The sequence below is a fragment of the Populus nigra genome, chromosome 7, assembly GCF_951802175.1.
Source record: "Populus nigra chromosome 7, ddPopNigr1.1, whole genome shotgun sequence".
NCBI lineage: Eukaryota > Viridiplantae > Streptophyta > Magnoliopsida > Malpighiales > Salicaceae > Populus > Populus nigra.
This window is the reverse complement of record NC_084858.1, coordinates 13162220-13189444: the sequence shown is the minus strand read 5'-3', so window position 1 is coordinate 13189444 and position 27225 is coordinate 13162220. Positions and strand designations below refer to the sequence as shown.

Sequence of the window (27225 nt, the reverse complement as noted above, 5' to 3'; positions counted from 1 at the left end):
AAGGACATGGGTCTCATATTCTTCCAGAGCTGAGGAATGGGTTTTTCTGCGTTCTGATTACAAGACAGAACTGATTAGAAGAGATATTCTTATGTTTATGAAATGGGCTCACCAGTTCTGCACTAAAAGCTGGCTTCACATTTAGGAGGACAGTGACAAAATGAAAATGCTTTTATTATTTTAGTTTTCTAATTAAATAAAGACCAACAGAGAACCTCAGTTGTTTCAGACCTTTATTTTTTAGTTATGATAACCTGTATTTTGGCTGTTAAAAAGGATAGCTTTTGTCAATGATGAAGGGGAAAAAAAAATAGAAGGCATGAATGTGCGTTAAAGCTCACTCTAGCTCACCATAAAAAGGGGTTTTGTGCAGTCCTCAAAATACAACTTTGTTTCTCAAGTTTGTCTCTCCCTCCCTTCTTTGGCCTTCCCAAGCATAAAGACAGCAGAAGTAATTTTCCCAGCAAGAATTTCTCAGCTTCATTCAACTCTGCCCTCGGCAGAATGGATTCATCCAAACATATTTTGGGCTCTGAAGGGTGCAGCAGCAGCGAATCTGGGTGGACAATGTACCTCGCCTCTCCCATGCAAGAAGATGATGATCAATGCAGTTATGATGTTAATGACTACAATGCTCACGATGTGAGTAAAAATTATCGCTCTGCTGCTGATGGAGACAGTGATGACTCCATGGCTTCTGATGCTTCCTCTGGTCCCCATCATCAAAACACCCATGAGAATGGTCATGGGGCAGTACATTTTAAGTTCAGCAAGGGTGGTCTTTTCAACCTCCTTTCCTCCTTAGCCAAACCAGAGAAAAAAGACAAGAAGAGTGATAAGAACAGTGCCAAAAAGAGCCGGAAACTTGATGCTCACAGAAAACACAAGTAGCGGTTCCTTTAGCAGAGAGCAAGATTCACAAAATTTGAAGCACACAGACAGATGGGAACAATGTAATTTTTATCATAGATACTCTTAAAGAGTGGCAACATACTCCAGATATTATCTCCAAAATATTTATGTTCAAGATTCATTGGCTCGATGAAATTAATCTAAGACCTGCACATTCAAATGATACAAAATATAGAAACTATTTCTCACCTATTCAATTTAACAGCATACAATGTTTATAAATCTGATTTACTGTCTGACTACAATCAGTACATATTGATCATTGCATCAAATTCCATCCATTTAACCTATAGTGTGTGCTCTTCTGGAAGGAAATAAGTTTTTCTTTTTTCTTTTTTCCCTTCTGGCAGGAGGAAAGAAGAGAGATCAACATGGTGAGTATTGAATATTGGTTTGGTTGATTGAGATTCAAGGATAACATGATTCCAAGTTAGTTTACAAGAAAACAATAATTTTTCGGCAAAAACTTCTCGATACAATGCATTGTATATTGTTTCTGTCATGTCTTTGTGGGTGCGTGCGATGAATGAACAGAGTATGTTGTGCTGGAAAGAAGAGTGATCGACCTAGAAGGACAAATGCCAACCATGAGAAGCAACGTGCACATTTCCAGTGACAGAATAATGGCTCCATACACAACCAAATCCTCGAACAAGGGATGCAAGAGCAACAGCTAGGAAACTACTGAGTATGGGCTGTCCTTCAAAAGCAAAGCAATATTACAAAAGCACACTATAATAGAACACTTAATTCAGGAAGCCTCTATTCTTCAAATGAAAACAAAGAGAGAGAAAAATAAAGAATTAGCATATTTTATGAAAGAAAGACAAGAACCAAAAAAAAAAAAAAAAGGTGATTAGACTAGAGAGCACCACTTATACAAAGGGCTAAGGTCGAATTTGCATCAAGGTTTTATCCAATTATTAAAATTAATTGGAGCTCTCTAGTCTAATCACTTTTTTTTTTTTGCATCAAGGTTTTATCCAATTATTAAAGCAATTGGCATCAAGGTTTTATCCAATTAGACCATCCTCATTAAAATTAATTTTTTAAAAAAACATATATCTATTTTTTCCTATAACCTTATTATATTGATTGAGAGTTGGGCTTGATAATTTATTTCGATTTACTTTCTATATCCTAATGTTTGTTTAATACTTGATTTTATAAAAAAACAAATCGATTTTATTATTGCAAAAAATTAAAAATGCAAGGACCAAAATTGACGAGGAAAATATATAGAACTTTTTTAAAAAAATTGTTCATATAACACCTTTTTAAAGATTTTTGCCTCCATAAGTCTTTCGTATTCCTTTTTCATTTCTTTAGTTTAAAGCATGTATCTTTTAGTCTAAGATTTTATTTTGTTTACATTTCAGTCTCTGAATTTTTAAAAAAAAAGAGAGTTACTTAAAAACAATGGTAGAGAGAGAAACTACTTGGTTAGTGAGATAAAGTGAACAAAATAAAGCTAAATTCGATGTCAATATGTTTCTCTTGAAGAGAAAAGTGTCTTTGAGGTATTTTTGAACTTCTATATTGTCATAAAAAAGTATGTTATTTTTTAGAAAGAATTTTTTATTATTTAATTTTGTGTTCTTTTACCGATTTAGAGGTTTTGAGTTGAGAAATGTGTTTATTGAGATTCTAAGAGTATTTATTAGGTGTTTTGATGAAAATAAATTGAAAATAGTTTATAAATAGAAAAACCCAGCATGATTTTGTGGTCACCTCTTCGATAGTTAAAATGTGGAAAGTAGATGACACATCATCTGTTCTCTTTAAAAAAAAAAAATAGACGGACAACACTTCATCCATCCATTATGAGAAAAAAGGAAAAAAAAGGCTAGGCGTCGGAACTCACCTTACAGGCCTACGCGCTTGACCTCTTTTTAGCCTTTGTCTTTTTTTCCTTCAATTTTGATTATAATTTATTACTATAAATTAATTAAAATTTTATTTTGGATATTATTTTATTAAATATTGTTCAATTTTGACCTTGTTTTTCAAGAACATTATAACATTCTTTTTGTAACATTAATAAGCCTTTTTTTTTCATACAACCATTCATAATGCTTTTAAAAAAACATTTATGTGGTGGCTTTTATGCAAATGTTTTTTTTTGTTTATTCTATGATTAAATCAAAAACATATTCCAAAAATCAAAGTTATACAACACAACCACATTCAATTCTCGAGTAGTGGGTTTGGTTGGTTAATCTAGGTTGGTCAGGGATGATCGAAGATGTTATCATCTCATTATATATATATATATATATATATATATATATATATATATATATATATATAAAAGATGATCTCTTTTTTTGAAGTCATATCAGGGTTTGATCGAGACACAATTAGATCGGCAAGGTCAACCAAGTCACATTGTATCAGCTCCCACCAACTTTGATTTGAAACCCAGACAAGACAAGGGGCTTAGTCAGGGAATTTCCAGGTTGACCTGCTAAGTCGAGATGAATTTGGTAACCCTGTCAAAAAGTTCCCCACAACAACACATACACGATATGTTGTTCTTATATTTTTTTACACGTCAAATTAAAAATATATATATTAAGGCCATGTTTGTTTCCCGGAATTCATTTTTTGGGAAACCACTTTCCAAACTTTCCTGTGTTTGTTTGCCACTAGGAAAGTTGGTCAACGGAAAACACTTTCTAGTCAATGGAAAACACTTTCTGATCAACGGAAACACTTTTCGGTCAACGGAAAACACTTTCCAGTCAAAGAAAAATTTGGTTTGGTTTCTAGGAAAGTGTTTTCTCTTTTGGCTGTGTTTGTTTTCCGGAAAGTGGTTTCCGGGAAACCACTTTCCAAACTTTCATGTGTTTGTTTGCCATTGAAAAAGTTGGTCAACGGAAAACACTTTCCAGTCAAAGGAAAATTTAGCTTGGTTTTCAGGAAAGTGTTTTCCTGAAAAATTTGGGCGGAAAACACTTTCCGGAAGTTGTGAAAAATTTAAAAATGTCATTATTTGCTGATTATATCAAATTTGATCCTCAAACTTTTGATTGCTATATATAATTTGATTTGAATATTTATTTTTCAATTTCTTCCCTTAAAATTTAATTTTTATATTAATTTTGGTCCTTATTTTTATAATTGCAATTTGCTTTTTCCTTATCATTTTTTTATTGAAATTTTTTATCAAATTTGATCCTCATTCTTTTGATTTTTACTTATTTTATTTGAAATAATTTATGAAATGTTAATTATTATTATTTTAATTTCTTCACCTTTTATTTTTTTTAATTTTTTAGATTTGATCTCTATTATTTTGATTATTATTTATTTTATTTGAGATAATTTATGAAATAATATTTTTTTTTTCAATTTCATTCTCATTCAACTTTTTAATTTGTAAGATTTGTTCTTCATTATTTTAATAAACTTGAAAAAATAAAACATTAATAAGTTATTTTCCAGCTCATTTTCCATAACATAACCAAACACTGGAAAGTGTTTTCCAACTTATTTTCCATTACACTACCAAATATCGAAAATTAATTCTAGCAAACCGCAGGCAAATCAAAAGCCAAAACTTGGAGGCTAACATGAGTTGTTATCAACTAAAAATCAACATGAGTTGTTATCAACTAGATCCTGACGATTATAAAAACCCTTCTCATTTTTCTTCTCCACTCAGATATCCGAAGAAAAAAAAAGAAAAAAAAACAATAACTACTAAAAAAAAAGTCACATATTTGTCAAACAATAACCTTGGAAATGGGTTCTGAAAAACCAAAGATCTGGGAATGGAAGAAGAGACGAGAAATTAGTAGATAGCTGACATAAACAATATTAAAGAAAAAGAAAGAAGGGAAGGTGCACGTAAGAGTCAGAAACGTAAGACTTGATGTTGGAGCTTTTCATTTGTCTGAATTTATATATTATTTTAATTCTCCGTACCATGAGCTGATTGGCAGGTAGGAAGTGGGAGTTGGACTGCGACCTTGGGGTTTTTACCTAACAATGTATGAAGTTTTTTATTATTATTAATATGAGGTAGTTGTGTATGTTTTGATTAATTTTATAGGATGTGAAATAATCAGTATTTAAATTTTTAATGATTTTAAAATTTATGAAATTGTAACCAGTAATTTTTATAAAATAAATATAAAACTTTACTGGCTACAGTTAAGCTACCGTCGATGCATTAACTTTAAATTTTGTAAAAGGTTGAATGCAAAGATGCTCGAGCTTCGAATTCCATTACTGTACTGTCGTTTTCATGCCGACAGAACAGAACCTCCTGATTTTTGGAAAATAAACTTGATAATCACGACCGCGCCAACCTCCATTTTTTTTTATTTTATCTATGATATATTAAAATAAATAATATTTTTTATTTTAAAAAATTATTTTTATTATCAATATCTTCATCTCTATTTCTGAATAAAAATAACCATCATGTTTTCAAGATAAGATTGTTACTTGGTGAAAAGTTGGCATAGCACGGGTTTACCTGGCTATATAACAAATGAAATCAAGTAATTGTTGCAGCATTCAAACATTTTCCCCGCCTTATAAATAATAAATTCAAATGTAAAGTCGGAAAAGTATAAACCAACATCCATTGCATGGCAATACTGTAAAGTAAATAAATTGCTGAAGAATAGCAAAGCAAGGAATACCACTGAAAGAGAGATTATTGCTCGAATATCTGATTTCAAACTACTCCTCAGAAGCACCATTACATATCTCTTCAAACCAGAAAACAGCCACGAAGCTTAAATGAGGAACCTGGTGGCGCTAAAATACAAAGCAGTAGAACCGCCAAGAAAAACCACAACTTATAGAAGAACGAAAAAGTGTCTAAATATTCAAATGGATCGAGATGAATCTCATGAAATAGGGGTGGCGAAAGCTGTACCCAGCATAGAGTCCAGGGGAGAAGTTATTGTCTTATTGAAAGTCTTGATTAAGCTTGATAGAACTAAGGAAAGGTTTAATTCTTCAACTGCCTGGCAATCTTGAACCATTCAGTATGGAAAGATCCTTCCACATCAACCCTTTCATATGTATGAGCACCAAAATAATCTCTTTGAGCTTGGACCAAATTAGCAGGCAACCTTCCCCTCCGGTAGGTGTCAAAATATGCGAGACTGGATGACATTCCAGGAGTGCTAATACCGGAGTTGATTGCAAGACACACAACCCTGCGCCACGCAGACTGGCGCTCAATAATTTCCTTTGCAAACTCTGGATCCACTAGAAGGTTAGCAAGATCAGGATTCCTATCGTATGCCTTCTTGATTCTGCCCAGAAATACAGATTGGATAATACAACCACCCTTCCAAATCCTAGCTAGTTCTCCCAATTTTAAGTCCCATCCCTTCTGAATACTCTTTGCACGGATCAGATTCATCCCCTGTGCATAACTACAAATCTTGGATCCATAAAGAGCTTGTCTGACATCATCAATCAAATGCTTCTTATCCACCACTTGGCCAGTTAAAATATCCCCAAAACCACCTGCTTTGAAGACTTTAGCAGCCTCAACGCGTTCCTCCTTCAAACCACTCAGGAACCTTGCGTCCAAAGAAGATGCAATTGTAGGAGCTGCTACGGATAGATCAGCAGCTTGCTGCACAGTCCATTTTCCTGTACCTTTCATGCCGGTTTTGTCCAAAACCTTGTCAACCAAATATCCTTCACCCTTATCATCTTTAATTCCAAATATATCTGCTGTGATTTCAATGAAGAAGCTAAGAAGCTCACCCCTGTTCCATTCTGCAAAAACACTATGGAGTTCTTCATTTGACAACTTTCCAACTGATTTTAGTACATCATAAGCTTCAGCAATCAACTGCATATCGCCGTATTCAATTCCATTATGAACCATCTTGACAAAATTACCAGAACCGCCTTTGCCGATGTAAGTCACGCAAGGGCCACTATCAGGAACTTGAGCTGCCACTTTAAGAAGGATGTCTTCGATGGACTTGAAAGCCTCGAAGGAACCTCCAGGCGTCAAAGAAATTCCATTACGTGCACCCTCTTCACCACCTGAAAGTCCCATTCCAAGGTAGAGCAAGCCCAATTCAGCCATAGCCTTTTCTCTCCTCTCAGTTTTCTCATACCACTCATTTCCACCATCAATGATACAATCTCCCTTCTCCAAGTAGGCAGAAAGAGTCTTTATGGTTTGATCAACAGGTGACCCTGCCTTGACAAGCATAATTATCACTCGAGGCTTTTGGATTGACTTCACAAAAGATTCAGGATCATGGAAGCCATATAAGGGAAGATCTCCCTCTTTTTTGGCCCTCTCAACAGTCTCATCAACTTTTGAGGTGGACCGATTATAAACAGAAACGGGGAAGCCTTTCTCTGCAATATTAAGGGCCAGGTTCTGGCCCATGACAGCCAGACCAGCGAGGCCTATTCTTGTTGGTTTTGGGGGTGCGGCCATCGTTACCCTGTCCAAAATTATCTGAGGATAAATTCCATAACTTTGAAAAATTAATTAATATTAATTAACAGAAAACCTAAAACACATGTGGTTTTTACTTAGCATTTCATAATGAAAACCTCAATTTTCCTAAGAGAAGGATCAATAAATAACATTAGGTTTTGGGGTTAGATCAGTCATTTTATATTATTTGGGAAAAATACGATCACTTAAATAACATTAGGATCAATAAATAATGAATTGATGTGTAAGTGACTTTAAAGACATTTTCATCTTTTATGCAAAGTGAAATTACATCACCATCCTCGGGATCAAGAAATTTAAAACTTCCTCGCAAGGAAGGGCTTTTTGATCTGTTGCTCTTATTTATTTCTTGGTTATGCTCATATTTACTAAGAGAAGTTTATTATTTTTATAAATATAAAATATCAATAAAAAAAAACATGACTGGCATGTACCACGCATGTGTATGCAAATGGATATTGTCCGTGTCTTTTGAGTAGACTGTGTGTCTTTGTCCAACAATTAAATATCCTTTTCCTAGTGATACAGTGTGCGCTCACGATGGAGCGATGATTGGGTTATGATATGTTTTTTTTCTTTTCTTTTATTTTTTTTTCTTTGTCAAAGTATGAAAGTGTCCTATCATTTTTTTATATTCAATCTAGTCCTTATTTCTTTTGATTGTTGTTTGTTTTATTTTTTATTTTATTTTTATTGATTTTTCTTCTTCAATTCTCCCTCTCATCATTTGTTTTAATTTGATTTTATATCAAACTTCATCCTCATTCTTTTTATTTTTTAACCATTTTACTAATTGAATTGTTTTTCAATTTCATCCCACAAAATTTAAATTTAATTTATTTTTATATTGAGTTTGGTTCTTATTCTTTTTATTGCTATTTTTTGTATCCTTTTTATTGTATATTTTCCAATTTCATCCCTCAATTTTTTTTTATTAAGAATTGTTTTTTTTTTCTTCTATAGGGTTAGTACTGGCCTCGTGTAACGAGTTTTAAAACTTAACACGGGTTGACTTTGTCTTTTTAAGGTCGTTTTATAAAATTGATTTATTTTAAATTTTATTCTTCAACATTTAATTTTTATGTATTGGTCTTTTTTTCTTCACTTTCCTTTCTGTAAGGTTATCTCAATCTTATATCCATCATCTCGAGGTTGGTGCGTTAACTCGGGTTGATTCGAATATTATTTTTTTATTTTTTTATTTTTAAAATAATATTTTTAAGTTTCATCACTCAACATTTTTTTATTGAGATGTTTGCTTTATTTTTTTGTTTGCATTCTATATGGTCAGTCTTAGCCTCATGACCACAGTCATTAGTTTTGAATGTTAAGACAGGTTGATTTTAGTCTTTTTTTAAATAGATTTTTTTTTCAATTTCATCCTTCAACATTTAATTTTTTTGAAATAAATCTTTGTACTTTTTTTTCACTTTCATTTCTCTGGTGTTATCCCAATCTTGTGGCCATGGTTGTCGAGTTAGCAGGTAAACCCATATTGACCTAGATCTTCTTTTTATTTTATTGATTTTCTTATAGTTTCACCATTCAATATTGAGTTGTTTAATAGTTGGGTTTCATATTTTTATTCAATTCACTTTCATTAATAACCTTTTTTTACATTTTATTGGCATGAATAATCATTTGGAAAAATAAAAAAATTATTTTAAGAATCAAAGTTATTAAATACAACTGAGTGCATGACTCATATTGCGAGATCAAATATCTTAGTTTTAATTATATCTTGATCAAATATTGATTTATTTAATTAAATGCATCTATAACTATTTGGATTTATGATTGAGAATTTTTTTTATATCTAAAAACACGTTGGAAAAGCCTGCATATTCTATTTTTACTTAAAAAAATAATCTGATCTGTGACAAAATATGAGTCAAATAGCTAGTAAAACACTAAAAGAAAAGTTGCTTTTACTATGCTCCACATCATAAAAATACTATTCATTATAATAGTGTTTTTTTCTTTGATTTGTTTTTCAATCTATGTTTTTTTTTGCCTTTTACTGTCCATTATTCTTTTGTGGTTTGCTTTTTAAATGGTTATTCCAAACTCATGACCCGTGTTGCAAGTTTGACATACTAACTAGGTTGATTTATTTTCTTAATTAGTTGTTTTTTTTTTTTTTAATTTCTAGCCTTCAACATTGGGGGTCATGGGCTTTGTAGGTTAACCCATGTTGACTCAGATCATTTTTTTCTTTTTTTTAATTGATATATTTTTAATTTTATCCTTTAATATTAGATTAATTTGAAATTGAGCTTCATAACTTAATTTCTATTTGTTTTATATGGGTGGGGTTATCATGATCTTGTGACTTGGTTCGTAAGCTTTACAGGTTAACTTGGGTTAACCCAACTCAATCCAATATGTTGTCATCTTAATATATTTTTTTAAATAATCGTCTTGAATTTTTGTAGTTAAATTACATTTTTATTAGTTGTTTGAGTTGTCTTTGGATCTGTTAACCCAACTGAGTTATTTTGGGTCAACTTTCATAAGGTTTAATTTTTTTTTCTACAAGAAAAACATTAGCAACACTTGGATTTTTTTTACATTATTAAAAAAATGAACAAATCTTCAGCATATCACGAGCAAAAGATCTTTTTACATTGATAACCAGCTTTTTTTTCATTTTTTTTAAATTTTTTTTCTTTTTGCATTTAATTCTTTTATGACATAATTATTTGAAATAAAATTTTAAATTGTAGTGGAAAGGAAAAAAAATAAAAGAGAGAGGATGAAAATGTAAAACAAGCAAAAAAATACATGGCTAGTCTCAAAAGAGAGAGGATGAAAATGTAAAACAAACAAAAATTAAAAGAGAGGATGAAAATGTAAAACAAGCAAAAAATACATAGCTAGTCTCAAGGTTTTTAAAATTTTTATTTTGATCTAATAGTTCATATTATTCCCTTTTTTAGTTCCTCAGTTTGAGATATGAGAGAGAAACTCGCTAAAAATATAGTGAAAGAAAGTGAAAGTTGTTGGTTATTCAAATTTTAGCCATTAAAAATGAGGATATTTATGTCAATGGATTCCTCTTCTCGAAAGAAATGCCAAAAAGGTGGTTTTTTCCTCTTAAACATGATGGAAAAAATAGATCAAGTTTCATTTGATTTTTTTATATGGTTGATTTTTATTTTTTTAGAGTGATTTTGAAGTGTTTTTTATTAAATGATTTTTTTAGGTTTATATTATGTTACGAGGATGTTATTAGGTAAAAACAAAAAGAAAATTGAGTTTAAGGGATTGAAAAACATGGACTCTTGATTTTCCAATCATTAAAGGTGACTAGAAAAAGACTAGTTACTAGTTAGCAACAGACAACTTATCATTGCAAATAACCTATCACCCTCCTTAAAAAAAAAAAAATTATAGGAGAGGGTAACGAGGAAAAAAAAGTGCAGGCATGAGCTTTTAATTAATGCCAAGTGTGTGGACATAGCCCATCAACATCTGGCTTTTTTGTATTTTTTTTGTATTTTTTTTAATCTTTTTTTCATTAGTTATTTATATTTAAATATTGATTTATGTCATTTCTTTTTTAAAGAAATTGAATCAGCTTTGTTTTATAAATAGTGATTAATCTTTTTATATTTTTTTGGTTGCATGATAATTTGAAAAGTTTAGTTTGATTTATCTTGAATTTTCTTCCTTTTATATTTTATATGAATTAGATGTATTTGTATCAATTTCATATAAAAATGGAAACCATTTATTATTAGTAACAAGAATTAGTTGTTCGGATAAAATTAATGAAAAAAAATCCAAGCTACAAAGCAAGTTGAGGGTACGACACTTTCAAATTGTTTTTTTTATGTTAAAAAATAATTTTTGATCTAACATATAGTGTAGTGCAAGTAAGTTAGCTCATGAAAAAACAAATAAATAGAGTGTATGGATTCTTGAATAAAGGCTAGCAAATATATTGCCTTCACATTTCTTTCAATATTGTTTCAATTTTGGAACATATTATGAGGTCTAAAGTTAAAGATTGAAACATAATGACAATAAGATCTTCAAATAAAAGTTAACACTCAAAAGAGCATGATTAACAACAAAATAATGAATCATTCATGTTAATTTCACTGCTAGAAAATTAAAAAAAATAACAGAAACACAAAAAATATTATGTCATGTTTTACTGATGAAAAATGCAATGGAAAATTTTTGTTAGTAATTTCAGACATAAATGATGATGGAATAAAAATATTCAAAAAAATATCATCATCATTGCAAACGTGTCAAATCATCGACATAAATATAGATGTAAATCCCAACGGTGATTTTAAGAGAAATTAAAACTTGACAGTGACTCTGTACAACACATTTTCCTCTTGTTCTTTCAAAACAATCACTCAATCCCTCTTTCTTTCTCTCCCTAAAACTCAACTAATAGCCATCTCTATAAGCTTCAGAAATCTAGCCACCACAACTTGCTGACGTCAACAAAACATCTCTTTAAAGGCCTAAGCTTCCCTTCCTTGGTTTCTTTTCTTGTCAAGCTTTATTCCACCATGTAAGCAAACCTATCCATTTATGTTTTATTTTAATATATTGAAATTTGCTTGTAGTATTTATAATTTATTTGTATATTTAAGTGTTTTAATTTTTTTTATAATGATATTTTGTTTGTATTAATGCATTTTAGGATTTGGGTAAAATGGATTTAATTTGTCAATTGATAAAATTGAACGTGATTTTGTAACTTAAATGTATTAGAATTAAATAAATGATGGGTAATTGGCTACCAATTATTATTATTATTATTTTGTCAATTTTATGGTTAAGTTGAAAATTTGAGGAAAACTAATTTTGTGTGGAATTGATAATAATTATAGGCATTAATTTAAGTTGAATAAATTTGAATTGAAGAAATGATGGATAATTAGTTGGATCCCAAATAATTTTAGTTAATTAAGGGTTTTGTTTAAAATCTAGGAAAAATTAACTTAATATGTAGTTGATAATAATTAGGATATTAATTTATTTTTTTGTTCTTCAATTGAATAAATAATGGATATTTAGTTGGGAATCAATTTGTTTTTTCAATTTTATGGTTCACTTAAAAATTTGGGAAAAATTGATATTGTGTGGAATTGATAACAATTAAAGATTAAGTATATTTCAACTTATAAAGTGTTTAATAGTTATTGGATTAAGAATTATATTTGTCTAAATGGGAAGAATTGAGTCACTCTGGAATTAAATAAATGATGGGTTATTAAGTTTTTGGTTGGTTTGTGTAGGCTAATTATGATTCATTTTTAATAAATAGTAGAATTTATTATATTTATATTTTTTAGATAATTTTGTTGTATATTTTTTTAATTTATGTTTATTGATTTCTTTTATGTACCATGTTTTCAAGAGAGAAAAAAAGTTCAAGTCCAATAAAAGCGTTCCTACTTTATCAAGTAGCAGTGTTAGTGATCGTGTTGTGAATATATAGTAGGATTATGAAGAGATATCTAGTGTAGAAGTTATCGACTAAAGCTTAATCATTAATGACATAATGAGCATCATTTCATTGATAGAGCCCGTCACAAGCAAATTGATAGCATAATAGAAGGGTGATCTCTTAATGTAAATGTTTTGTCTGATGAAGTTAATTATTTTTATTGAGTTATTTTAAGTTTTATAATTATATGAAAATGGCTTTTATAAATTGACTTTCATGTTTATCAATGTTAAAGTTGCTCGTTTTATAACATCTGCGATGGAGTGATCATTGGAAGAACTATTATTTCAATGAAGTCAGCTTGATGACTATCTTGAAAAGACGTATATTATAGATATTTGGTGGAGAAAGTTTAAGGTTAAATGAATAATCTCAAATTGAAGTAACTAGTTTTTAAATTATGAAAACTAATTCATGTATGAAATTAATTTAAAAAAACTTTGGTGGAACAGGAGGCATTTGTGAAGAGAGTAGGGAAAAACCACGGTACAACTAGGTAAGTTTAAAAAAATAATATTTATTATGTTTTTATAGTTAGGTGTTATGTTAATGTTATATTATTCTAAACCTATTTTCTTTTATTTTCTTATCTAATTTTTATATAATAAATTTAAATCATATTTGAGTTAACTATTGATTGCATCATGTTGCATGATTTTTTGTACGTTTCGTATACCAAAGCAATGAAAAAGGCCAATTTGAATGATATAAAGATGTGAAAAAGGTATAAACTGAACTATGTCACATACAATAATTGAGCAATAAATCTTGAATTTGTGGAATTATATAGTCTTACAAAGCGCTCAAGATCGAATAAACAACATCAAAATAAAAAAACCTTATGGTTTGATAAGCAAGCACACCGGAAGAGTGATTCCATTTACTCACCATGCAAAAGTGCATAGTAAGATTTTATTGTGATATATTTTATATATCTCTTGAATTTTTAATTATGAGCTTATTAATGAGACTTCCAATAAACTATTTACTTGTAGGAAAAACAATTGGGTCAAGAACCAACATCAATGGAGTTATTTGAGAAAACTTATATAAAAAATGAAGATTAGGGTAAGAAAAATAAAACTTTTGTTGATAAATGAGCAGATGCATTTGTTGTAAGTGTTTTGATAGTTATCAGTGGTTTAAGATTATTAATTTTCATCAATAATATAAAATATAATTGGATTTTGAAATTTTTTTTTCATAGGAGAGATAACATGGTTAAAAATTTGGTTACAACACTTCCAACCATCCTCGTCATAATCCTCTAGTGTAGTTGGAGGCTGCTACAAGTGATAAACCCAAGAGGAATCATGTTTATATTTTTTTCTATAGCATTAATCCAAGAATTGAGGAAGGGTCACATTGTTTCGGCTATAGGCACACTACATTCCATCCCAAACTATTGATCATAGAAATTTAATGAGATTGTACATAAAAAAAAATCATAAAAATAGGTTATTAAAATGGAAAAGATGAGTGCATAACTACATGAACAAAATAAGAGTTGGTATGTGTGTATCTTTTTCTCTTGCTTTTGGACCTTCTAGTTCAACATCTTATCCTCTCTCCCCACTCCACCTTCATCACCTCCAATGTGATGTATCAGGTATACTAGGACCTTCGAGAATCTTTTTATTTGGGATATTTTTTTTTAGTTTTTTGACCGATTAAAGAGGTTATATATAGGTTTGTTGAGCTACATGAGTTTTATATATATATATATATATTTTCATGTGAAAAAAGTTTGAAAAATAAGTTTATTAGGTTTGAGAGTTCAAGAGTAGATAATGTCATTTATTTTTTTAAAATAAAAAAAAAGCAAACATTGTGTCATTTGCTGGTCCACCAGGCCTAGACATTTAGTCTGTTTTTGTTAAAGCTTTAATGTTTTTTTTCTTCTATTTTAATTAAGTTTCGCTAAAACAAATTAATTAAGAATATGTTAAGCATCTTATTCCATTAAATATTATTCTATTTTTAATTTTTTTTTAATAATATAATGACATTGTTTTTATAATATTAGTTAGAGCTCTTTTTGTCTAACCCATCATTACTATTTTTTTTTGTGTGTTTTTTTAAAGCTTTATTAGTTGTGTTTTCTGCGCATGTCTATTTTTATTCTATGTTTCCTGCACACACGTATAATTAGATAGCAAATTGGACTCCAAAAATTTTGTGCTTATATTTTTAATTCATACACATTGACACTATCAAAATAATTTTCTTTATTTATTAAAAGTAACTTTTTTTTAAAATTTTGATAAGCTTTTTTTTTAAAAAAAATATTTAGGAAAACAATCCAAAAAAAAGGAAGTGCATTAATAAGATAATGAGGTTTTGATTAGAGATTTGCTTTTTCTTTTTTACCAACCATTATTTCAAAGGGTCCAAATTTTATTTGATATTTATTCTAATTGTTTTATGTTTTATCAAATAAAGCTCATAGCACATAAAAGCTCATATGTTTTATCAAATAAGGCAAATCAAAAGCCAGAACTTGGAGGCTACCATGGGTTGTTATCAACTAGATCCTGACGACTATAAAAACCCTTCTTATTTTCTATTACATTATCAAATATCAAAAATTAACTTCTAGCAAACCGCAGGCAAATCAAAAGCCAAAACTTGGAGGCTAACATGAGTTGTTATCAACTAAAAATCAACATGAGTTGTTATCAACTAGATCCTGACGATTATAAAAACCCTTCTCATTTTTCTTCTCCACTCAGATATCCGAAGAAAAAAAAAGAAAAAAAAACAATAACTACTAAAAAAAAAGTCACATATTTGTCAAACAATAACCTTGGAAATGGGTTCTGAAAAACCAAAGATCTGGGAATGGAAGAAGAGACGAGAAATTAGTAGATAGCTGACATAAACAATATTAAAGAAAAAGAAAGAAGGGAAGGTGCACGTAAGAGTCAGAAACGTAAGACTTGATGTTGGAGCTTTTCATTTGTCTGAATTTATATATTATTTTAATTCTCCGTACCATGAGCTGATTGGCAGGTAGGAAGTGGGAGTTGGACTGCGACCTTGGGGTTTTTACCTAACAATGTATGAAGTTTTTTATTATTATTAATATGAGGTAGTTGTGTATGTTTTGATTAATTTTATAGGATGTGAAATAATCAGTATTTAAATTTTTAATGATTTTAAAATTTATGAAATTGTAACCAGTAATTTTTATAAAATAAATATAAAACTTTACTGGCTACAGTTAAGCTACCGTCGATGCATTAACTTTAAATTTTGTAAAAGGTTGAATGCAAAGATGCTCGAGCTTCGAATTCCATTACTGTACTGTCGTTTTCATGCCGACAGAACAGAACCTCCTGATTTTTGGAAAATAAACTTGATAATCACGACCGCGCCAACCTCCATTTTTTTTTATTTTATCTATGATATATTAAAATAAATAATATTTTTTATTTTAAAAAATTATTTTTATTATCAATATCTTCATCTCTATTTCTGAATAAAAATAACCATCATGTTTTCAAGATAAGATTGTTACTTGGTGAAAAGTTGGCATAGCACGGGTTTACCTGGCTATATAACAAATGAAATCAAGTAATTGTTGCAGCATTCAAACATTTTCCCCGCCTTATAAATAATAAATTCAAATGTAAAGTCGGAAAAGTATAAACCAACATCCATTGCATGGCAATACTGTAAAGTAAATAAATTGCTGAAGAATAGCAAAGCAAGGAATACCACTGAAAGAGAGATTATTGCTCGAATATCTGATTTCAAACTACTCCTCAGAAGCACCATTACATATCTCTTCAAACCAGAAAACAGCCACGAAGCTTAAATGAGGAACCTGGTGGCGCTAAAATACAAAGCAGTAGAACCGCCAAGAAAAACCACAACTTATAGAAGAACGAAAAAGTGTCTAAATATTCAAATGGATCGAGATGAATCTCATGAAATAGGGGTGGCGAAAGCTGTACCCAGCATAGAGTCCAGGGGAGAAGTTATTGTCTTATTGAAAGTCTTGATTAAGCTTGATAGAACTAAGGAAAGGTTTAATTCTTCAACTGCCTGGCAATCTTGAACCATTCAGTATGGAAAGATCCTTCCACATCAACCCTTTCATATGTATGAGCACCAAAATAATCTCTTTGAGCTTGGACCAAATTAGCAGGCAACCTTCCCCTCCGGTAGGTGTCAAAATATGCGAGACTGGATGACATTCCAGGAGTGCTAATACCGGAGTTGATTGCAAGACACACAACCCTGCGCCACGCAGACTGGCGCTCAATAATTTCCTTTGCAAACTCTGGATCCACTAGAAGGTTAGCAAGATCAGGATTCCTATCATATGCCTTCTTGATCCAGTCCAGAAATACAGCTCGGATAATACAACCACCCTTCCAAATTCTAGCCAGTTCTCCCAATTTCAAGTCCCATCCCTTCTCAATACTCTTTGCACGGATCAGATTCATCCCCTGTGCATAACTACAAATCTTGGATGCATAAAGAGCTTGTCTGACATCATCAATCAACTGCTTCTTATCCACCACTTGGCCAGTTAAAATATCCCCAAAACCACCTGCTTTGAAGACTTTAGCAGCCTCAACGCGTTCCTCCTTCAAACCACTGAGGAACCTTGCATCCAAAGAAGATGCAATTGTAGGAGCTGCTACGGATAGATCAGCAGCTTGCTGCACAGTCCATTTACCTGTACCCTTCATGCCGGTTTTGTCCAAAACCTTGTCAACCAAATATCCTTCACCCTTATCATCTTTAATTCCAAATATATCTGCAGTGATTTCAATCAAGAAGCTAAGAAGCTCACCCTTGTTCCATTCTGCAAAAACACTATGGAGTTCTTCATTTGACAACTTTCCAACTGATTTTAGTACATCATAAGCTTCAGCAATCAACTGCATATCGCCGTATTCAATTCCATTATGAACCATCTTGACAAAATTACCAGAACCGCCTTTGCCGATGTAAGTCACGCAAGGGCCACTATCAGGAACTTGAGCTGCCACTTTAAGAAGGATGTCTTCAATGTACTTGAAAGCCTCAAAGGAACCTCCAGGCATCATTGAAGGTCCATTACGTGCACCCTCTTCACCACCTGAAACTCCCATTCCAAGGTAGAGCAAGCCCAATTCAGCCATAGCCTTTTCTCTCCTCTCAGTGTTCTCATACCACTCATTTCCACCATCAATGATACAATCACCCTTCTCCAAGTAGGCAGAAAGAGTCTTTATGGTTTGATCAACAGGTGACCCTGCCTTGACAAGCATAATTATCACTCGAGGCTTTTGGATTGACTTCACAAAAGATTCAGGATCATGGAAGCCATATAAGGGAAGATCTCCCTCTTTTTTAGCCCGCTCAACAGTCTCATCAACTTTGGAGGTAGACCGATTATAAACTGAAATGGGGAAGCCTTTCTCTGCAATATTAAGGGCCAGATTCTGGCCCATGACAGCCAGACCAGCGAGGCCTATTCTTGTTGGCTTTGTGGGAGCAGCCATAGGTAGCCTGACAATACGATCTCTAATGAGATAAATTCCAAAAGTTTGTGAAACGCTAAAAGCAATTCAAGAATCTTGGCAAAAAATATATAAATAAATAAATAAAGAGTTTGGATTGTTAAATAAATGCTAGCAAACATATTTCTTTCACATTCCTTTCAATTTTGGAACATATTGCGAGGCCTAAAGTTAAAGATCAAAACAAATGACGGTAAGATTTTCAAATGAAACTTAATTCAAGCTGTTACTCAGAAGGCCATGATTAGAAAAAAACAACGGATCAATCCGTTTATTTTGAAACTAATCAACTTTAAAAAAATGATAAGAACCAACGAAGCTGTTCAACAATAATCTGATCAAGAATTTCCCAAGCTCATCAAAGAAATCATTAAAAACTGTACTATGATCACAACAAAACCAAATTCACTAGCAAGATCATGCAGAGACCTGCAAATCCCAGATCACCAATTCCTTAATAAATCCCAGAAACATTAAAAAATCAAAAGCCAAACTTGGAAGATAATATGAGCTGTTATAAACTAAATCCTGACAATTATAAAAACCCTTCTGATTTGAATTCTCCACTCAGATCTCTAAAGCAAAAAAAAAATACAAGACAAGAATATACTAAGAAAGTACCATCTTTGTCATACAGCAAACAAAAAAAACGCACCTTGGAAATGGATTCCGGAGAAATTAAGGAAAGGAAAACCCAGGAAAATCAAAGATCTGGGAATCGAAAAGACAAGAGAAATTAGTTGATAGTTGACAACAATAATGTTAAAAAAAAGAAAGAAAGAAGGGAAGGTACATAAGAGTAGCAATTGCTTACCGGGTGGAAATAACAAAAAAAGACTTGATGATGATCTGCTCTTCATTTGTCTGAATTAATAAGCGGGTCAAGTTTGGCCACCTACAGTATTCTCTAATTGGTTGGTAGGAAATGGGAGTTGGTGACCGTTGCTTTTCGACCTTTTCCATATCATGAGCCCAATTTTTAGAAGGGGTGACTGATGGGCTACCTATCATTAAGTGCCCATGAGTGGTTTCTTTTATTTCGAAAGAAAAGGCTTGAATTGAGAAGAATGTCATTAATTTAAGTTGACATTTTAAAAAAAAAATAAAAATAAAAATGTCTTGAGTTTACTTCAAAGGAAACAAATTAGAACTTGGGATTTTAACCTAATTTTTAAATTTTTAAGAGGTTGAATGGAATTTATAACGGAAAGAAAATTAATTTTTTCGTCAACCATATGACATAAATCATGTTACTTGTGGATGTAGAAATTTTATCAAAAAATAATTTTCAATACTTATTTAACATGAGAGAGATAAATACAAAGAAAAAAAAATAAAAGAGAGAATTGAAAAGGTTATTTTATGGCTAGTTAAAGATATTTTTATTATTTTTTACGAGTATAAATATTATTTTTTTTATTTTTATACTTGTTTCTATCTTTAAAATGACTTTTTAAATAATTATTCGTTGCCGCTAATTAAAAATTTTAAATTTCTATTCATAGACATTCTTTAGAATAAAAGAGAATTTTATAAATTTGAATTATTGGTTAAAGGCAAGTGTTTATGTTTAGAGGTACTATTCCCATTATTTCTTCTATGGGAAATGATTCACAATTCGCATTAGAAAACTAATTAAAAACACAAATTGTTGATTAGAACTTACAAGGGTAATAGAATATGACATATAACACGTCTAGGATGCTCAATGCATATCTTATTCAACACATATATACTTTGATGCATGTATAGTTCTTTTAAATTTATATTTTTATTATAAAAAATATATATTTATATACATATAATACTCTAGTTTTAAGATTAGAATTATGTTTTTTTTTTTCAATTTTTCTTCATTTTATCTGATTTTTTTTTATTTCTGCATCTTATCCACATCAGAAGTCATTTTTTGTTGCAACAAATTATATAAGATAAAAACAATTTTGATTATTGAAAGAATAGGATTCTTTTCATTTTTTTTTATCTAATATAGAATCAACAATGAGTCTTTTTTTCTAATCCTAATTAGGTTTCATAAGGAAATACAATACTTCAACGCTTTAATTTTCATAATAGTTTTTCTTTTATGATTTTATTGAAGTTTTTACTCAACAAAAAGTTTGTTTATATACAATAATTGCATCATAATAGGTATAATTTAGTAGTAAAACTACTATTTGTTCTATTAATTTTACTACTAAGAATTTAATGCAAACAAATACAAAAAATATAAGGAGATTAAGACTGATATTTCATAAAGAAGTTATTGTTATAGATCACTCTTTTGTGCATGGAAGTATAGATCATAAATATAGTATCCTTGTCATGGAAGTTTTAAATCCCATCAAATTATACATTTTTGGGTTAATGGATCAATCTATAATACAACACATTTTTTTTCATCAATTATGATAAAAACACCATTAAAACAAATTAACAAAAAACTAAATCTCTTAGCAATATTACTATGCACACATACACAAATTGCTATTCATATAAAAAATGTAATGACAGATTTTCCTTTACACCATTAAAACTTTAACCTAGCAATTAGAAGTAATTCAATCTTTTTATTATGATCCATTGATTATATAAAATTAATTATGGTAAATCTATAATCTCATATTATTTTTCATAGTAAAATGACTTAAAATCTCTTTAAAACAAAAATTATTAAACTAGCTTCTAGAGGCTTATTCGTCTTTTTTCTTTTATAAGTACAGTAAAATGATTTATATAACTTTAAAAGCAAAAAATCTTTAACTAATATCTAAGGGTTTTTTTTGTATTTTCATCATGATTTTTTTTTTGTTATAATTAAGTTGATTTAGAGGCAATTTAGTCATTCAAAATATACACTTGAGTAGCACATGTAGCCAACGGACTACCGGTTTGATATCGATGATTTTTTTTCTCTCTCTTCTCCTCGATTCACGCCTAACCCTCAACTGCATCCTTTTTTTATATATATATTTGGTCCATGTTCTTTTGATTACTATTTGTTTAATTTAAAATAATTTATAGAACTGATTTTTTTTTCAATTGTATCCTTCTTTAAGTTTTTTTTATCTGTAAGATTTGATCTCTATTATTTTGATTGTTATTTGTTCTATTTGAGATAGTTTTTAAAATTGATATTTTTTTTATAATTTTATCCTTCAATTTTTTTTCTTATTAGATTTAATCCCTATTTTTTTATTGTTTTTTTTAAAATTTGGTAATTTTTTTTAGATTGATATTTGTTTTCTGATTTCATTTTTAAAAATTAAATTTATTAAAATTTAAGCTTCTTGATTGAATCCAAATCTAGAATTTTACTTTAAGTTTAGAACAAGTTGGCGTTTTACATGTTGCTGCAAAGGCATAAAGCGGTACTTTGTAATTTGAAAATGGCCCCAATGTTTTGGGCTTTTTTCTAAGCACATTTGGGAATACATTTGATTGTTTGACGTTTAATGAGTAAATGAAGTAAATAAAAATGATTCACATTACAAAATATTATGAAATTATAAGGTGTATCATTGTAACAATTTATAATTTTTTTTTTCATTTTCATCCTCAATTTATTTTTTCAGTTATAGCTTTCTAGACCAAATTATTGATCATATTGTTATGATTTGTTAGAAAAAAATAAACTCAACAAAATATGACCAAAGTGTAAAAAAAATCTCTTGATCAATCTCAAGTTCATTAGAAAAAATTATGTTGAATTCACGTACTTTTCTTTTTTCTTCCTTCATTATCCCTATAATTTTTGTAATTTTCATTTTGGTTTTAAGAATTATTTTCTTAACATTTCAATGGATTTGACCATTTTCTGTCGATAAAAAAAACTGATACAAGTGTCAACAAGTTTCATTTAACGAGAAGGATTTCATTGATGTGTTTTTGATTCATCTTGCATAAAAAAATAGATCGGTATCGAGAAAGAAAATGTTGTCCAATTGATTTTATGTTTTAGAACCCTTTTTGGGTTGATAAATTAGTTTTTTGAGGTTTTAAGAGTGTTTATTATATATTTTAGGTGAAAATAGATTAAAAATAAATTGTTATGTTAAAAACATCATTGAAATTCCAACAACCATAGTGATGGCATACGACATGTAATAAAATAATAAAATAAATCTTGTTTGGCCCTTTTCTTTTCTTTTTTGCCTTTGATTTTTTTTTATTAACCTTTCTTTTTTAATAATTATTATTTATTTTGAATTGAGCTTCATAATTTATTTTGGTTTATTTTCTATAGGATTATCGTGGTTTCAAAACCTTGGGAAAAAAGGATGAAAAAGGCATAATAATAAGACTTTGGAGACAAAAATACTTTAAAATGACCTAATGTATAGGGTAAAAAAAGAGAGAATGAATGTTTGTTTCATAGTCAATTCCGGTCCCTAAAATTTTAATTATTTTTAATCAGTAATTGTTTTTTGCCAAATCGAGCATCAAATTAATGTAAGAATACTTTTTTAATATTGCAATAATCCCAAATCAAGTTAACCAAAATAAATTATCAAGTTTAGTTTCAAATAAATTCAATATAAATAGATCATATTTAAAAAATATAAAAAATAAATAAAATAAAAGACTAAAAAATAGGAAAGCACAGTGCAAATCAATAGTGCTTTCCGTTATATACTATAATGTATTACTAATGCCTTTTAGTTATTTTTTTTTGTTAAAAAATTCATATATTAGTTATAAAATCCAACCTATAACATACCATTATCAAGTGTTGAAAGTTTTCAATCAGCACGCTAGTCAAATCATAGTTATTAAATTTAAAATTTTAAAAATATCTAATTCTCATAGCCTAATCTGAGTTGAATTTCAATTTAAATAAAAAAATATTGATTTGACTAAATCAATTAACCCATGACTAAATTAATTGGACTAAACCCAATTTAAATTTGGTTTATGAACACCAAATATATAGAAAAATGAAACAATTCCCTTTTAATAATAAAATAAAAATCAGTCCCAAGAAACCAATAACCCAGATTTTTTTGGGTCAAACACCAAGCTAAATCTGATAATTATGAGCAAGACGGGCTTGATAAGTAGAGATACATATTTACACAGTATTTAAATTACACAGTATACAATATATCATAATTATTAAAGTTTGTTGAGGAGATACACATATTCTCATTAATATATTATCGTAGATGGTATTTTTTTTACGTACAATTAAAAAAAAATTAGAATAGAAAATTTTAGCACTTTTTTTTTTAAATTTTATTTTGCAAAGGACTTTTATTCTTGGTCATGCATTCTAATTTTTGTGTCCATTAAAATGAGTCCTGAAAAAAGGAAAGTGTGCAAATGCTCTCCAAATGTACAATAGATAAGAAAAAATAGAAAACTAATGCCAAAGAGTATGCAGACTTCTTGAAAATCTGAAATAAAGGTTTCAAGCAAAGAATTAACCATGGTTTATTTTATGTTTAAAGATTAAAAAATCAATAATTATTTAAACTTTTTAAAATGAAATTCAAGAAAAAACTTACGAGTAGCAATGTAAATTTATGTAAATATAAAAATAAAAATAAAGACACAGAATAAAAATAAAAATAATTATTAAAAAACAACAAAAGCAAACAAATTCAAGAAAATAAAGTAAATGATGCAGGCCTCTTGAAAATCAGCAAAGGTTATCCCGTTTTCAAGACCGAATTCTCCCATGACAACCAATACTTTAATTTATATATATTAATTACAAAGTTATTTTTGTTTAATATTGATCATTACAATCTATAACAACACTAGAAATAAAAGAATCAAAATTCTTAGTGTTAATATATTTCTTCTTATACATAAATAAAATTATATGCATCTCAGAAAAATAAGTATTTCTGATCTCATTCTATTTTATATAGAAACTCAATAATTACCTATATTTTCTACACTCTCTTCTTTTCTCATCCTTATTTTCTTTTCTTCACTCTTGGTTTTAATTGATTTTTTTTTCTCCCTTAACCAAAACTAAGTCTTTTCTATCCTCTCTTATTTTTCCATTAAAGCCTAGTTTATTTTCAATCATTAAACTCATAACCTCATATGGTTTATTTGTCTTCTCAACTTTGCTTTCTATTTTCAGCTTTAATTCGTCTTGTTTAAGCCTTCAAATTTTTTTTTTTGACCAACTTTTACCTTCAACAATATTGTACAAAAATAGTAGTTGATAATAATGCCTTACTAACGACTTCCATAAATATTTTTACATGGTAACTACTGTAACAAACCCGATTGTACGACTTGATCAATGTTAAAAGATCCCCACATATGCTCTTAGTTTGAGGGTAATTTGTTTTTTTTGAAATCTACCAAAAATTCAGCTGAATTTCATTTGCATTTAAAACATTCCAAATTATCGACTACTATCAATTTACTCAATCAACTCATCATGGGCCTTGTTTCAATCATCATTATTCAACACCTCATACAATCCACACACACACACACACACACACACACACATATATAGCCCACATATCATATCATAAAATTTAAAAGAAAAAGGAATACTAACATGCAAAGAGAACATTTACAACATAATAAGTGTTCTTAAACATTTCAAAAGGGTTAATTACAAGATAACTAAAGTATGAATCACAAACCCTGGTGTAATGATCATAAATATACCGATAAAAAGAAATAGTGTTGAGGAGATTTTTTGCCAAAACTTCCCATGTTTTTTACACTAATATATTTTTGTACTTGGATAAAAATTTGATGGATGCAAATAAAATAATATCATGCATGTCAAATTTATAGGTAAGAAAACACATCAAAACATTTTATTGATTTGATAGCATTGATTAATATTTGTATGTTGAGAGTTGATTAAATCCATTTCACCGTTCGCCTTCCTCAATTTGACCCTCGAATTTCAAGGCTTTTCACAAAGTTATGCCTGGTTTCAGATTTCTTCAATGTGATCCTCAATTGAATTTCATACTTTAAATTTATTTCAATTAAGCCCCTGATGGCACCAAATTAGCCTTTCAAAACTTCAATTATGTTCCTAATCTTTCAATCTTAGCGTATTGATCTGAATTAGGCATCCAAACTTTATTTTTTTTCAATTGAGTCCTTGATTGGATGCATGAAACCCATTAGAAGTATAATTAAGTCCATACAATTAATTAATTCTTCCATTATTTGCCCAATTGACTTTCAAACTTTATTTTTACTTCAATTAAGTCCTTAATTGAGTCAATTAAACCTATTGGAAATTTAATTAAGTCCTTAAACTTAATTAGTTCTTTTAATTTTGGTCACGCTTGGATTTCAACCTCAACTTTCTTTTCGTTAAGTCTTTCTTCAGTTTGTCTTGTCAAAATATCACAATGTGACTATTCTTCTGCCTTTCTGTCTTGCTAAAGCTTATAGACTTATCTCCTCGTTTTTCAAAAATAATTTTGGATTTTTAACTTTGTTTTTAGATTTTTAAATAAAAAAATGCACTTTTTTATAAAACAATTTTGGGAGATCCGAAATTGGGTAATGGTATCAAGCATCAACCGAGTGTCAGATTTTTTCCTCGACACCGCAAGAACCCTATATAAACCCAAGTGAAACAGACCATCAAGTTTGATCCTAAAACAACCCAATTTAAGAGGAATAAAATGAAAGTAAAACTTGAGCAAAAATAATTTTATTACAATCCAGAATATTATTATGTCTCGAGCTCAACCCATTTATGAGAAAATGAAAATAAAACTTCATATTTAAATACATAAACATTTATATCAAATCCAACAAGTGCTCGACCCATTAGGTTGTCTTATGAGAAAATGAAAATAAAGCTTCATATTTAAATACATAAACATCTATATCAAATCTAACAAGTGCTCGACCCATTAGGTTGTCTTATGAGAAAATGAAAATAAAGCTTCAAATTTAAATACATAAACATCTACATCAAATCCAACAAGTGCTCGACCCATTAAGTTGTCTTATGAGAAAATGAAATATAGTAAAAAAAGAAGTAACAAAATGGTTATCCAAAGACTTCAATGTTACCGTGCATCATAAAGACACATATTATTGCATACAACTTATACTAGTACAATTCAAGGTAGAATAGAAAGGGTTGAAGCAGCAGGTGCCAAGGCTACAATAATAGTACAATGGTTCCAAATTTGGTCACCTTTAGCTGCAACAAAAGTTACTTTTTCCTTTGGAACTTTTGAAATGAATAGTTTTATGAAATCATCATGGCATGCTTTCCTGGTTGTTATATGCTTTTGGCAACAATATTCTGATGGAGTATTGTTGGTGTATATACTATTAGAGATTTCTATTGCACAACGTTTTGTCACCTTTGTGTGCCACTCTTCCAAATGTTGAGAAACTATTCAATAATCAATGCTAATGAATTACCACACATTACCATGATGAATCATATTGGGAATGACATGGAGAAATTATTATCCATCATGGGATATTTAGATGAGATCCTGTTTGAAAGACAATATAAAAGGATAACTCAATTAATAAGACTCTCAATACAGGCAACAACCATAAAAACACTACCGTGTTTTTTAAAGAATAATCTTGATTTGTTACGAGTGGTTGAAATTAAACTGGTGGTTATTGATTCCATTTGGGGTGTATTTCTAAATTATGGTTTGTTCTTCATCATGAGGGTTTATCCAATAGTTTATCCAACAGTTTCCTCTCTGTCTGGAATTCATCTACTTTTGATGTCCATAATGCTTTTCTGACTATAAATGGTAGGATAATTCATATTAAATGTAATTTTGTTCAAACTGTGCTTTCAATGACAATTTTATGAAAGAAGATTTATGGAATCCTTTTAAGGTATTGAAAGCCAGCATCTCAAAACCATG

The 27225-nt window shown here is 29.7% G+C and overlaps 3 protein-coding genes across 3 annotated transcripts; 1 reads left to right on the top strand and 2 right to left on the bottom strand.

Annotated features, from left to right (window-relative positions):
• Window positions 1-504: 504 nt before the first annotated feature.
• Window positions 505-891, top strand: LOC133700071 (protein SOB FIVE-LIKE 3-like). The gene has a single exon (XM_062123633.1). It carries the CDS (start codon window positions 505-507, stop codon window positions 889-891), a length of 387 nt encoding a protein of 128 aa, XP_061979617.1.
• A 4673-nt stretch (window positions 892-5564) lies between these two features.
• On the bottom strand, window positions 5565-7350 carry LOC133698391 (6-phosphogluconate dehydrogenase, decarboxylating 2-like). The gene has a single exon (XM_062121291.1). The coding sequence runs from the start codon at window positions 7346-7348 to the stop codon at window positions 5882-5884; it is 1467 nt and encodes a 488-aa protein (XP_061977275.1). The 5' UTR covers window positions 7349-7350; the 3' UTR covers window positions 5565-5881.
• Window positions 7351-16568: 9218 nt separating this feature from the next.
• LOC133699227 (6-phosphogluconate dehydrogenase, decarboxylating 2) lies at window positions 16569-19317 on the bottom strand. The gene is made up of 3 exons (XM_062122391.1): window positions 19185-19317; window positions 19026-19081; window positions 16569-18359 (listed from the first exon to the last, which is right to left on the bottom strand). The coding sequence occupies exon 3, from the start codon at window positions 18350-18352 to the stop codon at window positions 16886-16888; it is 1467 nt and encodes a 488-aa protein (XP_061978375.1). The 5' UTR covers window positions 18353-18359; window positions 19026-19081; window positions 19185-19317; the 3' UTR covers window positions 16569-16885.
• Window positions 19318-27225: the final 7908 nt, after the last annotated feature.

Bases quoted from the DNA above. Each gene is read 5' to 3' on its own strand.
- LOC133700071 (XM_062123633.1), top strand. From the start codon at position 505: ATGGATTCATCCAAACATATTTTGGGCTCTGAAGGGTGCAGCAGCAGC.
- LOC133698391 (XM_062121291.1), bottom strand. From the start codon at position 7,348: ATGGCCGCACCCCCAAAACCAACAAGAATAGGCCTCGCTGGTCTGGCT.
- LOC133699227 (XM_062122391.1), bottom strand. From the start codon at position 18,352: ATGGCTGCTCCCACAAAGCCAACAAGAATAGGCCTCGCTGGTCTGGCT.